Here is a 16,677-nt window from a genome sequence, read left to right as displayed (position 1 = left end):
AATTTGCGGATGGTCGTTCAGGAAAAGGGGGTGGCTATTCAAATGAACCGTTCGCTCTTTGCGGTCTGTTCACGCCTCTATGTCTGAACGAGCGAACAAAACTTGCGATCGTTTTTTGGATAACTACTCCCCCTGGCCGCTCGCATCCTACGTCATGTCCGCTATTTATTAGATTAATCGAGTACATCGACCAGGGTATGAGCTGCTCGCTATTCTTGTGGTTGTTTTTTCCAACCACAATCTTGCGAGCAGTTCTGACTATAAAATAACCCAGTGACGTGGTCATTGACGCTGCTGTATTAATTATGCACACCCATAAAACGCCCGTTTTGACCTTTAAGCACGCCTGCGTTCGGATCTCCACTCCCCGTTTACAAGCACCTTCCCCTGTTATCACCCACAAACGCCTCATTCTGTCACTCAAAATAGCAGGCATTCGCAATTTAGCGAACAAACGATTTTCGGCCGCAATGACTGCTTCGCACATGCGTATTATGATCCATACGCATGCGCAGTTGGGCAAACATCGCTCGGAGCGAACGAGCAGCCACTTGCGTCCGGCTCTGAATCAGGCCCTTTGTCATGATTTGATCAAAGCATTTACGTCTGCAGCCCAGCATCAAGGGACCCCATTTTTAGGCAAAACGTCATTTTTCATGGACAAACATCATCATTCCTGGACTTTTGTCTAGGAATGATGATGTTTGTCCATGAAAGATGACGTTTTGCCTCTCTCCAAGTCCCATTTTTTTTGGCGGGAAAAATCCGAACTCGGCGTGGAAATCCGAACTAATCCGAACCCGCTCATCTCTCATATATTATATATATATATATATATATATATATATAATATTATATCTTATTTATGAAATATATGCACACCTGCACTAGGGTTCATCCTAGTTCAATAGAGCGAAAACAGCATCTGTGCAGCAAAAATGTGCAATGGCTCGTAACCAAAACTTACATAAAATAAAGCTTATCAGAACCAAATGAGGAATCCCATCAAACCGCAATCAGTCGGATAATTCCTTTTCATTTTCACTGAAAGTAGCTTGGATAAAAACAGGAACACAAACATAGCTGTTTTAGAAACTGAATGAGACGCCCTCCGGCTGAGGCTGTAATCCGCTGCAGTGCGCAAGTAGTCGCACCATCGAGTGGACATCAGCCGCCCCATCGGACATTAGAGTAACATTATGGTTACTCAGAATGTCCGACGGTACATGACCGCCAGTGCCAGTGGAACTGCAACTTCCGACGCAGTACCTGACACCGACACGGCCCCGACACGTCTGTCAACGAAACCCACCCCCAGGAGCACCAATCAGAATTGCATGGATCTCCATAAAATTCTGATCTGTGTCCCCCGGCGGTCCCCATTGGGGCGCATGTGCAGATTTAAAACATTATATATATATGTTTTAATTGCTTCCACCTCTCAAACAGGCCCTCAATCACTGCAATTTGAAATCATTAATCGCTGTGACTAAAACGAATAGGGTGTCACTTCAAATGGCTCAAGCAGTTTTAAAACACTCACAAAAGTGTTTTGGATAAGTGTACAAAGGGCCTGATTCAGAACGGATCGCAACTGCAATAGCATACACAGACGGCCGATTGTTGCGTACTGTGCATGTGTATGCATCGCAGTGCATGTGTGTACGAATGCCCCACTGCGATCGGACTGTGGGCCTGATTCAGAGCCGCTTGTAAGCGGCCGCTCGTTCGTTCCGAGCGATGTTTGACGAACTGCGCATGCGTACGGATCATAATACGCATGCGCGAACCAGTCAGTGCGGCCGAAAATCGTTTGTTCGCTAAATAGCGAATGCCTGCTATTTTGAGTGACAGAATGAGGCGTTTGTGGGTGGTAACAGGGGAAGGTGCTTGAAAACGGGGAGTGGAGATCTGAACGCAGGCGTGCCAAACGGTCAAAACGGGCGTTTTAAGGGTGTGCATAATTAATACAGCAGCGTCACTGATCACGTCACTGGGTTGTTTTATAGTCAAAACTGCTCGCAAGATTGTGGTAGGAAACACCAACCACAAGAATAACGAGCAGTTCATAGGCTGGTCGATGTACTCGATTAATCTAATAAATAGCGCACATGACGTAGGATGCGAGCGGCCAGGGGGCGTAGTTATCCAAAAAACGACCGCAAGTTTTGTTCGCTCATTCAGACATAGAGGCGTGAACAGACCGCAAAGAGTGAACGGTTCATTTGAATATCCACCCCCTTTTCCTGAACGACCATCCGCAAATTGCGTCCGGCTCTGAATCAGGCCCTGTGATCACAGTGACTACGCAGACCAATCGCAGAGTGATTTACACATGCTTGCCGACTATCTGGCTGCCCCTTCCGGGAGGGAGCAGCCAGATCGGCTTTACTGGGGGGGGCGTGACCAGCAAACGGGGGCGGGGCCAGCCAGACTAAAATAGTATGTGGGCGGAGCCACGTGATCGCGCCACTTTGGCCCCGCCCCGCTACACACTGCCGATATTACAGGCAGCGTGAAGCAGGGGGCGGGGCCAAAATGACGCGATTCGACTTGAATCGCGTCACAGGCCCCCCCGCTGCCGAGGATTTTCCTGTAATTGCGGTGGGAGGCAGGAGGGGTTTGCGGCCGCCGGGAGACTTGCCTGCCTTCCCGGGAGGTCGGGAGGCTCCCGACCAAATCGGGAGGGTAGGCAAGTATGGATTTACAGGAAGTACCGTTTGGAGGTGGTGATGGGGGGGGGCGGAGAAACGCAGGGGTGCCAGTGCGTTTGGACGCTGTTACAGGGGCATGCATAAATTAGCCACTACGGTGGCATACGCAGCTTAAGTGCTCACTGTGTACAGGAAAGTTAGCAATTTATAAGTGAGGTCTGACCTGCTGTAAATGTGCGAGCGGCTCCGATGTACTTCGATGATACCGATGTTTTGGCTGGATTGCACAGTTATACGGATGTGCAAAGGGGAAGTGGGATACGGATGTGCAAAGGGGAAGTGGGCGTCTGCGTGTTGTCCGTGCGAGTGCTTTGCGATTGCACATATTAGCATACTGTTGCAGCAGACCTGCGTACGTGATAGCATCAGCGATCCGTCCTGAATCTGGCCCAAAGCTCTCAATTAATACGCTCTCCAACAATAATGTATTGCACTTGTGCAGACCCTGTTACACCAAGCTTTTTAAACTCTTAAGGTGCATACACACATAACGATTTTGTAACCAACGATTTTCTGTCAGATTTTCCCTTGAAAACGGAACGATTTTTTGAAGTGTAATGAACGATTTTTACAACGATGAACGAAAAATGTTCCTTCCCTTAATGAAAATCGTCATGTTGGACAGTCTGAAATGGACGATGAATGATAACTACAAACTACAAATGGGAACGCGCTTGAACGATTAACGACAAATCGTTAAAAGAATCGTTACGTGTGTATGCACCTTTATTAGAACTGAGATTTAAGTGCTGTGACTTTCCAGCTATGATAAAACACTTTGGGGTCTATTTACTAAGCAGTGTTAGGAGACAGAGGGCCTGATTCAGACCCGCTCGCGAGCGCTATGCGCACGACTGAGCCGGCTCCGTCGTGCGCATGCGCGAGACCCAGATAGCGACTGGCAAACCGTCGCTCCGGGTCTTGTACCAAAGGGGGCGTGCTGTCGATGTTGAGTGACAGCACGCCCCCTTTGGTGGGCGGGCCAGGGGAGTGGCTGCCCAAAAGGAGGCGTTCCCATGTGAACGCCTCCGTTTGGGGGCGGCCCCACTGACATCACGAACGATGTCAGTGGGAGAGTTTTCGGCTCTGTGAGAGCCGAAATCTCTCTGGGGCTTGCGGCAACAAGACCCTACCACAAGGGTCTCGTCGCAAGCCCGATGGTCGCGATGGTCTTGACCATCGCAACCATCTTCCTGGCCGCTCGCTATAGCTGTGGGTGGTCACCCACAGCTATGCGAGCGGCCAGGAGGCCGCTCTAAAAAACAAGAAGGCCGGCCCTGATTCAGAGCGAGCGCTCTCTCAGAGCGTCCGGCTCTGAATCAGGGCCAGAGTGAACAGTGACAAGATGCCAGCCAATCAGCTCCCAACTGTCATCTCACAGGCTGTGTTTGAAAAATGACAGTTGGGAGCTGATTGGCTGGCACCTTATCACTTTTCACTCTGTCTCCTAACACTACTTAGTAAATAGACCCCTTAGGGGGTCTATTTATGAAGCAGTGAAAAGTGTGGAGGAGTGGACCAGTGGAGAAGTTGCCCATAGCAAACAATCAGCTCCTACCTATTATTTTATAGACTGTACTTGATAAATGCTACTTCAAAGCTGATTGGAGCAACTTCTCCACTGGTCCACTTCTCCACACTTTTCACTGCTTGATAAATAGACCCCCAAACATTTAGGCATAGGCACTTCTGAAGGCGGAAACATGCGCAGTTAGAAAGCGCTTGTGCGACATCCATCCTTACCCACATACATGACAATGCAATTAGGTTTGCAATCTTCCTTAAATAACATCAGAGAAGTAACAGATCTTACAGAACTAAAACTAGCTTGTGTAGTCTGGCCTGTATCAATCTGCAGTTTAGTGCAACGCTGCATAATAACTTTTTTCTATTTATAACATTTGCAGAGCTCTCTGCTGACAGGTAAATGTGTCTGTGTGTAATATAGTAACAGGGAGGCAAGCTAAGGGCAGGGCTTGTGTTTCTGCCAGTATAAGGTGACATAGGCACCGCGAACTGAACAGGTATAGGACAGATTGTGTACTCATGTCACTGCTTGGTGACCCAAAGACACTTAGGGGAACTTTGGAGAACAGATATAGGGGCCTATTTATCAAGCAGTGAAAAGCGTGGAGGAGTGGACCAGGGGAGAAGTTGCCCATAGCAAACAATCAGGTCCTACCTATTATTTTATAGACTGTACTTGATAAATGCTACTTGAATTCTGATTGGTTGCTATAGGCAACTTCTCCACTGGTCCACTTCTCACTGCTTGATAAATAGACCCCATAATCTCAGGCACCTTATATACAAAACTGAATGTACCCCTGACCTGAGCAGGGAATGCGGTGGGGTGGGTGGGGGGGGTACGAGGTGTCTGGAGCGATCCTCCAGAATCAGCAGAATCCCTTGTTCTGGATGGTCTTTAGAGAAGTGGTATTAATTATAGGCATCTACAAGGTATGATGCATACTTGCCTATTCTCAGGAATGACCAGGAAGCTCCTAATGTTTTAAAATCTGTCCTGGGCCCTGGGAATGTAGATCAGCCTCCCGGACCTGACCTCTTTCCAGTGAGATGGTCAGTCCGGGATTGATACTCCACAGTGATTCACATAATCGCAACCCTACCTGCTGCAGATTACAGAACTGTACACTGGGGCGAGAATACAAAGACATGATTCCCGCCACCATGTCCCTGGCACCTCCCACTCCATGCCCTTGTGAAAAGTAGGCAATTATGGCACGATTAGTTTGTTTCCAAATCTACAGTATGTCAGATTTGCTGCTGCCTAAAGAAACCAGTTTCATTACACATATCTCTGAGACAACATATACATTAGGTAACACTTCATAGTTCATACAAACAAAAATTAACATAAAAAGGGTCAAGTGGGCTTTTTAAAGTGAGAGTCATTTACTAAAATGGTGTAAAAGTACAAGTGAGCAGCAACCCAGAGCAACAACACAAGTGAGCAGCAACCCAGAGCAACAACACAAGTGAGCAGTAACCCAGAGCAACAACATAAAGTAAGCAGTAGCCCACAGCATCAATACAAGTGAGTAGTAACACTACAACAGTCAACAACACAAGTGAGTAGTAACCCACAGAAACAACACAAGTGAGTAGTAACCCACAGCAACAACACAAGTGAATAGTAACACCACAACAGTCAACAACACAAGTGAGCAATAACCCCCACTGCGACAACATAAGTAAGCATTAACCCAAAGCAACAACACAAGTGAGCAGTAGCCCACAGCAACAATACAAGTGAGTAGTAACCCCCATGGTGACAACACAAGTAAGCTGTAAGTCAATGCAACAACACAAGTGGGAAGTAACTCACAACAACACAAGTGAGCAGTAACCCAGAGCAACAACACCAGTGAGTAGTAACTCACAGCATCAACATAAATGAGCACTACCCCAAAACAGCAACACAAGTGAGTAGCAACCCACAGCAACACAAGTGAGCAGTAACCTATAGCAACAACACAAGCAGTAACTCACTGCAATAACACTATTGACACACAAGTTTAGAAAAAGAAATGACCCAGTACGGGGATCCAAATTTATTAAAAATAATAAATGGAATAAAAGGTATCCAGACGAATGTCTACTGTTCATGGTCATTAGATCGACAATCAATATGGAGACATATTTTAAATTTCGACACAATCAGAATGTCGACATTGAACATGCCGATACCAAAATGTCAACATATGTTTTTTTGTTGATGGTTAAAGTTAGGGTTAGGTTTACGGTTAGGTTTAGGGTTTTGTCTAACAATGGGGTACATCTAAGTCTGTAAAATAAATAAGATAAATAGCTTAAACAAACAAACAAACACAATGACGACATTGTTCTGCAAATGGCCCAGACTCCATTGCTCCTTTACCCCCTGAGTGCCCTCACCCTCCTTTCATCTTGTATATCTCTCTATTCCAAGGGGTAAATTTACTAAAGTGAGAGTTTTTAGAAGTGAGTTTTAAAAGTGATGTTGCCCATAGCAACCAATCAGATTCTAGCTATTATCTTCTAGAAGGTGCTAGTTAAATGTTAAGTAGAATCTGATTGGTTGCTATGGGCAACATCACTTTTAAAACTCACTTCTAAAAACTCTCACTTTAGTAAATGTACCCCCTATACTCCCTCCCGTCCCTGTATGAGACCCAGGATGTGATTTGAGCCAGTATCACTTGTCACAGTGTCTGTTATCTGTTACCATGGACAATTCTGTCCAGACACTGCTGTTCACGATCATCAAACAGCCATGGCTGGCCACTGCACTGTCCACGGTGGGTGGTAATGCCTTCCATGAGGTATTTCTGGTACACACATGACACCGTAGATTGAGGAATGTTGGATGTTCACACAACATTGGAATTGTAATGTACCATCCGTCAGGCATTCACTGTCATGCCCTGTTTGTACTTCGAGAGTTCACATCTCCTGCCATTAACAACCTAACCAGTGTTCAAACTGGCTCACGAGATGTCAGATTACAATCTATGCAGGTCTGGGTATTTCCAAGAGATCATAGTACAGGTTTTAAGGAACAGTTAGGGCTTTTGTATTATCCAGCTCCCCTGTGGTAATGTTGGTCTGTACTGCAGACTCGGCTTTGCAACCGCCAGTGGTGGTCACTAATGTTTTCTGCATTATCTGGTGTTCTCTGCTATGCTCTATGTATTAATGGTGGTCACTAATGTGTTCTCTGCTATGCTCTATGTATTAATGGTGGTCACTGATGCTCTCTGTATTATATGATGGTTACTGTGATGCTCTCTGCATTATATTGAGGATACCAGGGCGGGACTGCCCATCTGGCACTTCTGGCAAATGCCTGAAGGGGCCAATGGACAGATGGGCTGGGCTGGCTGCAAAACCCAGCCAAGCAGCTTCGCCTCCCGGTGCTCTGCTCGGCCATGACACTGAAAGACGGAGGCGTGCAGCAAGGCCACACCCCCGTGACTTGTGGCACGCACTCGTGAGGCATGGCCACGCCCCTTTTGAGCAGCCCCAGTCCGTCTACCAAGGGTTACTGTGATGCGCTATTTATTGTATGGCAGTCACTGATGCTCTCCGTATTATATGGCAGTCACTGATGGCCACTACAATGTGCTTTGCATTATATGGCAGTCACTGTGATGTTCTCTGCATTATATGGTGCTCGCTGTGATGTTGTCAGTATTATATTGCGGTCACTGCTATGCTCTATTATGGTCACTGATGCTCTCTGCTTATATGGCCCTGTGGTCGGTTTTGTCCTCACTTTATATACATTTCAGTTTTTACAATGTTGACGACTGTCACACCCCCTATCGAGCAGCCCCAGTCCGTTCCTGGAGGTTACTGTGATGCGCTATGTATTGTATGGCAGTCACTGATACTCTCCGTATTATACGGCCGTCACTGGTGGCAGTGGCGTCCTTACCTCAGTTTGCGCCCGGTGCGGGCAGTGGCGGGGAGCTTGTACTGCGCATCGGAAAATAAGGGGTGTGGCCTCGAGGGTGTGGGCGTGTACCCCCATTTTTTGTCACACTGGGGGTGCCGAAGGTGCAGGCTGTCCCCGGGGACCAGCCTGTATGCAGCATCCGGCTCATGTCACTGAGGGGGAGCCAGCACTTTGGTGTCACCCCTCGGCTGGTGACACCCGGGTGCGGTCCGCCCCCCCATGTGACGCCAGTGACTGATGGCCACTACGATGTGCTTTGCATTATATGGCAGTCAATGTGATGTTCTCTGCATTATCTGGCGCTCACTGTGATGTTGTCAGTATTATATGGCGGTCACTGCAATGCTCTATTACGGTCACTGATGCTCTCTACTTATCCAGCCCTGTGGTCGGTTTTGTCCTCACTTTATATACATTTCAGTTTTTACAATATTGATGACTGTATCCAAGCAATCCGAGGGTGATTACTACCTTCAGTGGAGTAGCACAGAGCCAAGTCTTGGCTGCAGGTGTCATAAAGCCTATTTTCACCCCTGCCATTAGCAGAGAAGAAGTGGCACTTATATGTGGCATTTATTCCAGCTGCTGTGAAACTACAAGTCCCAGAATGCCCTGCCACAATTTTGTTATTAGGGAATGCTAAAACTGTGGCAGGGCATGTTGGGATGTGTAGTTTCACAACAGCTGGAGAGCCACAGGTTGGCTAGGCCTACTCTAAGAGGTAGCCAGAAAGAACTATGAAACCAATATTTAGGGACCTATTTATCAAGCCCTTTGGCCAATTGCATAATGTGGAAACAGCCGCTGTAAAGCAAATATCTACCAATGCCAAAAGCAGTAGATAATGCAGATGACTCCCACATATGATCCAAATATCTCTGCATAACGCAGTCACTATACAGTGTATGGAGACGTTGCACTAGTGCAAATGATCAAGCTCCGAAAACTAAACATTTGTCATCTGAAGATGGAGTTACCCCACTTACCACTATGGAGCAGGCCCAGGGCGTTTTAAGAGAGGGGGCCCATGTGCAGACTCAGTGCGGGCCCCCTCCTCTCTCTTGCGGTGCCGCGACCGGTGGTGCGGCAGTAGATCCTGGCTTAGTGCCAGAATCTACTGCACATGTGCAGGCCTCGTGGGAAAATGGCACCTGCGCTGGTTTCCCGGGGACAGCAGTACTGCGCATGCACAAGTCACCGGGAAAATGGCCGCCGCTCCGTGCTACTGGAGACAACGGACAGGTAAGTATAAAGAGTTAATGGGCACAGGGCCCCTGAGCAGGTCAGCCTTGTGATCTTGTAATCCCTCTCTGGTGGGCTGTAGCTGAACCCAACGCCCATCGCAACTACTTCACACTGCACCTGGAAGTAAATGGATCACATTACGACTTTCTCATTGCAGCGACTTACTTTTATTGTAGCCATCGTCCCAACGACTCAAGGATAACATATTATATACCCCTGAAAAAATGGTCCTTATTGGCACAATATGCGGATTTGTAAATAAATAAGATAAATAAGCCCCTACATTATAATCTGCCACCTTACCAACTTGGTTCTACATGATATGAACTGTGCAAAACATACAACAGATGAAAATCTGTCTCAGCCTGTGGCTGCTGTTCAAACAGGATCACTGCTGTTCAGCGACTTTGGAAGCTCTGGGCAGCAATGAAGCAGGGCTACTGGCCGCAGGGTGTAGTTGCCCTGGGGTACGGAACCATTCACACACCCCGTCCTAAAGGGCTGCAGTTGGTCAGTGCAAAAATTGCACTGCTCATTGCACCCACAAGTGTGGAAGCCATCTTGGATGCACTATATACTGTAGGTTATGGTGGGAGGGATAAGCAATATGCACAGGTATGATTACATTTTGGAGAGGTACAGTACAGAGTATGACAACATAATATACAAAATACAGGTTACCCATAGCATTATTTTATCCACGGATTGTCCCCCAAAGTACCAGACGAGGCAGCCATCTTGGGCGCGTTACCAAGGTTACAGAGGGCGGGATAAGCAGTACCTAGATTTGACAAATCGTGTGGAAACACAAGAGAGGAGAGTGGTGTGGGCCAGGATGGATGGCCGTATGGTGCGATGTTTATAAAATGGGTTCAGAGAGTGAGTAATACAAGGACAGGGTAGCACTGTTTATGAAGCAGACAGTAGGGGGTATATTTACTAAAGTGAGGGTTTTTAGAAATGGAGATGTTGCCCATAGCAACCAATCAGATTCTACTTAACATTTAACTAGCACCTTCTAGAAGATAATAGCTAGAATCTGATTGGTTGCTATGGGCAACATCTCCACTTCTAAAAACTCTCACTTTAGTAAATAGACCACCAGGACTCTTGCAATGGTTAACACTACTAATGTAGCCTGGAACAACGTACAAGTAAAGGTGGGGTATGGGAAAGTCTAAATTCTTCATTTATTTAAATCTTTTCATTGGTTTCCCAAAGATGCAACCCATGCAGAGGCCACAGAATGCGGGGCCCAAATCCAACCAAGAGCAGGATGAGAATGGAACCCAGGATATGACACAAATGGAGTGAGTATTTCCGAGCACTCAGACATTCTGGACAATAATAGCAAAATAAAATGACACAACAGGGACATTCACATGCTGAGTTGTACCCAGTATGGGCCTTGTGGGCAATGTTAAGTATTTTGACATTTATATACTTTATTGCATTTGAGAGATGTATATATATATATATATATATATAACATGGGTTATAGGCGGCAATCCAAGTTCTTGTAATGTTCAAAAATAGACGACAAGCTGTGTCAGAATTCAACGTTTCGGTCTTTCGACCTTTATCAAGAAGTTCTTGATAAAGGTCACAAGACTGAAATGTTGAATTCTGACACAGCTTGTCGTCTATTCTTGAACATTACAACAACTTGGAGTGCCGCCTGTCTCCCATTATACATTGGAGTACTGGTTGCTCTAGAGGGTACCTGGGCAAGTATTAACCTTTTATCTTGTGTGTATATATATATATATATATATATATATATATATATAAAGTCTGACTTTGTTTATGCGGTTAATTTTTTATGAACCTCTTGTGATCATAGCTTTCCCATGCACCCCATGTGCAAACTCGTTTATATTAACCTGTGTCAGCTGTCTTTTTGGTAGTATGATAGAAGCTATGTTAGGTGACTGCCTTACCTTTAAAAGCCATTAGCTGGCAGGTGAGCTTTAAACCAGGTAACATTTTTTCAGTCTAACCTTGTGATAGCAGCTACCAGGTTTCCATCAGTGTGACGGATAGTGTAGGACCTGCAGAAAAGTGGGGTCCCGTGATGTGGGCTGCGGGCTTAAATGCATTGATCAATCCACGAACCAAATCCCCATTATTTATTTATTTATTTATACATCATTGTGAGTGTTTAAACATGGTGAGTGCTGGGTTTTCTGATTTTATATATATATATATAATATATATATATATATACACATACAGTCAGGTCCATAAATATTGGGACATTGACAGAATTTTAATATTTTGGCCTCTATTCACCACCACAATGGCTTTGAAATGAAACAAACAAGATGTACTTTAACTGCAGACTTTCAGTTTTAATTTCAGGGTAATTACATCCAAATCAGGTGAACGGTGTAGGAATTACAACAGTTTCAATATGTGCCTCCCACTTTTTAAGGGGCCAAAAGTAATGGGACTATCAACTCAAAAGCTATTTCATGGACAGGTGTGGGCTATTCCCTTGTTATTTCATTATCAATTAAGCAGGTAAAAGGTCTGGAGTTGATTCTAGGTGTGACATTTGCATTTGGAATCAGTTGCTGTCGACTCTCAATATGAGATCCAAAGAGCTGTCACTATCAGTGAAGCAAGCCATCATTAGGCTGAAAAATCATAACAAACCCATCAGAGAGATATCAAAAACATTAGGTGTGACCAAATCAACTGTTTGGAATATTCTTAAAAAGAAAGAACGCACCGGAGAGCTCAGCAACACCAAAAGACCCGGAAGACCCCGGAAAACAACTGTGGTGGATGACAGAAGAATTATTTCCCTGGTGAAGAAAAATCCCTTCACAACAGTTGGCCAAATCAAGTACACTCTCCAGGACGTAGGTGTATATGTGTCAAAGTCAACAATCAAGAGAAGACTTCATAAGAGTGAATATAGAGGGTTCACCACAAGATGTAAACCGTTGGTGAGCCTCAAAAACAGGAAGACCATCTAAAAAAGCCATTACAGTTTTGGAACAACATCCTATGGACAGATGAGACAAAGATCAACTTGTACCAGAGTGATGGGGAAGAGAAGAGTATGGAGAAGGAAAGGAACTGCTCATGATCCAAAACATACCACCTCATCAGTGAAGCATGGTGGTGGTAGTGTCATGGCGTGGGTATGTATGGCTGCCAATGGAACTGGTTCCCTTGTATTTATTGATGATGTGACTGCTGACAAAAGCAGCAGAATGAATTCTGAAGTGTTTCGGGCAATATTATATGCTCATATTCAGTCAAATGCTTCAGAACTCATTGGACGGCGCTTCACAGTGCAGATGGACAATGACCCGAAGCATACTGCAAAAGCAACCAAAGAGTTTTTTAAGGATAAAAAGTGGAATGTTATGCAATGGCCAAGTAAATCCCCTGACCTGAATCTGATTGAGCATGCATTTCACTTGATGAAGACAAAACTGAAGGGAAAATGCCCCAAGAACAAGCAGGAACTGAAGGCATTTGCAGTAGAGGCCTGGCAGAGCATCACCAGGGATGAAACCCATCGTCTGGTGATGTCTATGCGTTCCAGACTTCAGGCTGTAATTGCCTGCAAAGGTTTTGCAACAAAGTATTAAAAAGTGAAAGTTAGATTTAGGATTGTTTAGTTTGTCCCCCATTACTTTTGGCCCCTTAAAAAGTGGGAGGCACATATAGAAACCGTTGTAATTCCTACACCGTTCACCTGATTTGGATGTAATTACTCTCAAATTAAATCTGAAAGTCTGCAGTTAAATAACATCTTGTTTGTTTCATTTCAAAGCCATTGTGGTGGTGAATAGAGGCCAAAATATGAAAAATCTGTCAATGTCCCAATATTTATGGACCTGACTGTATGTGTATACCGTGTTTCCCCGATAATAAGACCTACCCCGAAAATAAAACCTACCCTTAATTTTGAAACCCGGTCCAAATTAAGCCCTACCCCGAAAATAAGACCTACCTGAACTCATTTTCAGCTGGGAACGCTGCAGAGACCAGCGTTCCCAGTCATGCAGTGCGCGGGTGACGTCATGATGTCACCCGCGCGCTGAGGATCCTGTGCGGCCGCGCCTGCTGGATCATGTTAGATCCAGGCAGTGCGCAGATGAGAGCGCCATCCCAGATGGCGGCGAGTCAGGTAAGTGCACTGCAATAAGGGACACTGCTACAGGGGGGGACCTGCATAAGCGGCACTTCCACAAGGGGGCCTGCAAGGGGGGGGGGCATGCATAAGTGGCACTTCCACAAGGGGGGGGCATGCATAAGGGGCACTTCTGCAAGGGGGGGGCTGCATAAGGGGCACTTTTGCAAGGGGGCCTGCAAGGGGGTGGCCTGCATATGGGACACTTCTGCAAGGGGGGGAGCCTGCATAAGGGCACTGCTGTCAAAATTAATATAAGACCTACCCCAAAAATAAGCCCTAGGGTGTTTTTGTTAACAAAAAAAAAAATAAGACAGTGTCTTATTATCGGGGAAACACGGTATATATATATATATATATATATATATATATTTATACAGTGCTCGAAGTGTGCTGGTATGCAGCGGTATGTCATACCGGCCCTTCAAGCACTAAACATTATTTATTTTTAATTAACTTGCAAGGAACAAATAGAGGGCGGAGGCGTGGCTACAGTTGCAGCGCTGAGAGGGAAAGCTACATGCCTCCGCCCGCTACACTGACTGACACCACTCGATGTCTGGAGGACAACCTATTATTTTATAGACTGTACTTGATAAATGCTACTTGAAAGCTGATTGGTTGCTATGGGCCACTTCTCCACTGGTCCCCTTCTCCACACTTTTCACTGCTTGATAAATAGACCCCTCAATCTCATGATTCAGCTGACACCCATAAGCCCTGGGGTAGTGCACTTTTAAATCTCTTTTAGCTACTGCAATGAACAATGTTATGCAGCTGCTTCTACCTTGCAGGGACCTGCAAGAAGCCTCAGTCCTCAACAACCTGCGGAAGAGATTTGACAGAGAGTTGATATATGTGAGTAGCCTTCTTACACCATGTTTCCCATCATGGCTGCCTTTATGATTGGCAGTGACACACTTCTTCTCCCCTTTCTTAGACATACATTGGTAGCATCCTCCTGTCTTTAAACCCTTACAAGATGCTGAATATGTATGGAACGGACCATGTGTTGCTTTATGAAGGGAGAGCCTTGGGAGAGAATCCTCCGTAAGTTTATTCTGTGTAACCTTTTTTTTGTATCTTCTATTCTTATTTGTCATGTATTTAGGGCCTGATTCAGAGCCGCTCGTTCGTTCCGAGCGATGTTCGCACATCTGTGCATGTGTATGGGTTGTAATGCGCATGCGCCAACCAGTCAGTGCGGTCGGAAATCGTGTGCTCGCAAAATAGCGAATGCCTGCTAATATGAGTGACAGGATGAGGCGTTTGTGGGTGGTAACAGGGGAAGGTGCTTGAAAACGGGGAGTGGAGATCCGAACGCAGGCATGCCAAACGGTCAAAACGGGCGTTTAATGGGAGTGCATAATTAACAAAGCAGCGTCATTGACCACGTCACTTGGTTGTCTTTTAGCCTGAACTGCTCGCATGATTGCGGTAGGAAAATGCTACGACAAGAATAGCGAGCAGTTCATATACCGGTCGATGTACTCGATTAATCTAATAAATAGCGGAGATGACGTATGATGCGAGCGGCCAGGGGGCGTTTTTTCAAAATAGCGAGCGCATGTTTCGTTCGCTCGTTCAGACATAGAGGCGTCAACAGACCGCAAAGAGCGAGCGCTTAATTTAAATATCCGGCCCCTTTTTCAGAACAACCGTCCGCAAATAGCGTCCGGCTCTGAATCAGGCCCTGAGTTCTTATTATTCAGTGGTGATATCTGTAATGAGGTAACAAGAGGCTGAAGTCTCTGTCAGCAAGTATTAGTAGACAACAATTATTTAGCAGAACACCGAATTTAGAATTGTACATTTTTTTGTTACCATTAGGGAAGAGCAAAAAGTGTCTCTCAGTGGTACTTTCTCGCCACAAGCGCACTCACTTGTCTGCCTCCCAAATTACTTTCTGGGCCTACCTAAGAGAAATCAATCTGCACCCCGATATGCGGGTAATGGTATCTGTATCTGGAATTGCGCTTGGTGAAAGAGTGAAACGTTACCTCAAAGCCTGACCAACAAAACACTTTAGGAGCGCTTTCTTTTAAAGTGCAAACTCTTAAAATCAAATTTGTTGTAATTTAAGTGATCCCTTTTAGAACGAAGATTACTTTTATTGCACGTGTCACTTTGTGGGATATGTACCAAGCCTTGGAGAGTGATAAAGTGGAGAGAGATAAAGTACCAACCAATCAGCTCCTAACTGCCATTTTTGAAACACACCGCCTGTATAGTGACAGTTAGGAGCTGATTGGTTGGTACTTTATCTCTCTCCATTTATCACTCTCAAAGGCTTAGCACATTTCCTCCTCTGTTTATGAAGGATTTTAATAATACGGAAGGTTGGAAAGGGATGAGACTTCATCTGGGACAACTTGGGGTGTTGAGAAAAGGGGCCATGCAGCCTCACACAAACCATGGAACGCCCTGGAAATATGCTTTACCCACCAGTGTGTCTCATCAAAATAATCCCATCACATGCTCCCAATTCATATTTAGCAGAGAAAGACCCACATCCACCTAACTCCTTGCAATGCCAACCTTTCTGTCTCTCACCCCTTTGTTCCCCCAGGAGAATGCTCTGAATTTAGTGCATACAGTATTCAAAGTGCTTGGATGGCTGTTTGAGAATAATGATACTTACCTCCATTATCTGTTTAAGATGCATCAAGTTTATTAGCAGTGCGCTAAATCCATTAAAGCGTACCTGTCACCTACACACAATTGTGGCATCCATTTAGATTCCACAGTGAAATAATTAGCTCCTGGTGACTCTGAATATTGGAGCAGCCCACAAAATGGCTGCCAACACTGTGTATAGAGGACAGGTAAACATTACATTTGGCTTGATGATGTCTTGTTTCACTACTGTAATTCAGAATATAAACTGAAAATGAATTCACGGTAAGCTATACTCTATATTTATGTTTCCCTTCCAGGCACCTTTTTGCTATTGTAAATGTAGCCTACACCAAACTCATGGATGCCAAACACAACCAGTGTATTATCATTAGGTGAGTAGGAATTTGTGGCCTAGGCTAAACTTCCATCAGTGTTGAATGAATTAATGGGTATCTAATATCAACTAGCATTTGGCTGTGTTTGTT

At 45.3% G+C, this 16,677-nt stretch overlaps 1 protein-coding gene across 1 annotated transcript in view; it reads left to right on the top strand.

The window, feature by feature from the left end:
* The window catches only part of MYO15A (myosin XVA), a 174,778-nt gene that overhangs the window by 27,718 nt on the left and 130,383 nt on the right, over nucleotides 1–16,677 (top strand). The window contains 4 exon segments of the mRNA XM_088448112.1: nucleotides 10,642–10,730; nucleotides 14,368–14,431; nucleotides 14,514–14,623; nucleotides 16,510–16,584. Of these exon segments, the coding sequence (XP_088304238.1) occupies nucleotides 10,642–10,730; nucleotides 14,368–14,431; nucleotides 14,514–14,623; nucleotides 16,510–16,584 (338 nt within the window).

The sequence above is a fragment of the Taudactylus pleione genome, unplaced genomic scaffold (genome assembly GCF_031769625.1).
Source record: "Taudactylus pleione unplaced genomic scaffold, aTauple2 ptg000451l, whole genome shotgun sequence".
Taxonomy (NCBI): domain Eukaryota; kingdom Metazoa; phylum Chordata; class Amphibia; order Anura; family Myobatrachidae; genus Taudactylus; species Taudactylus pleione.
The sequence above is the reverse complement of the archived record's forward strand: the minus strand, read 5'-3'. Positions and strand labels throughout refer to the sequence as shown.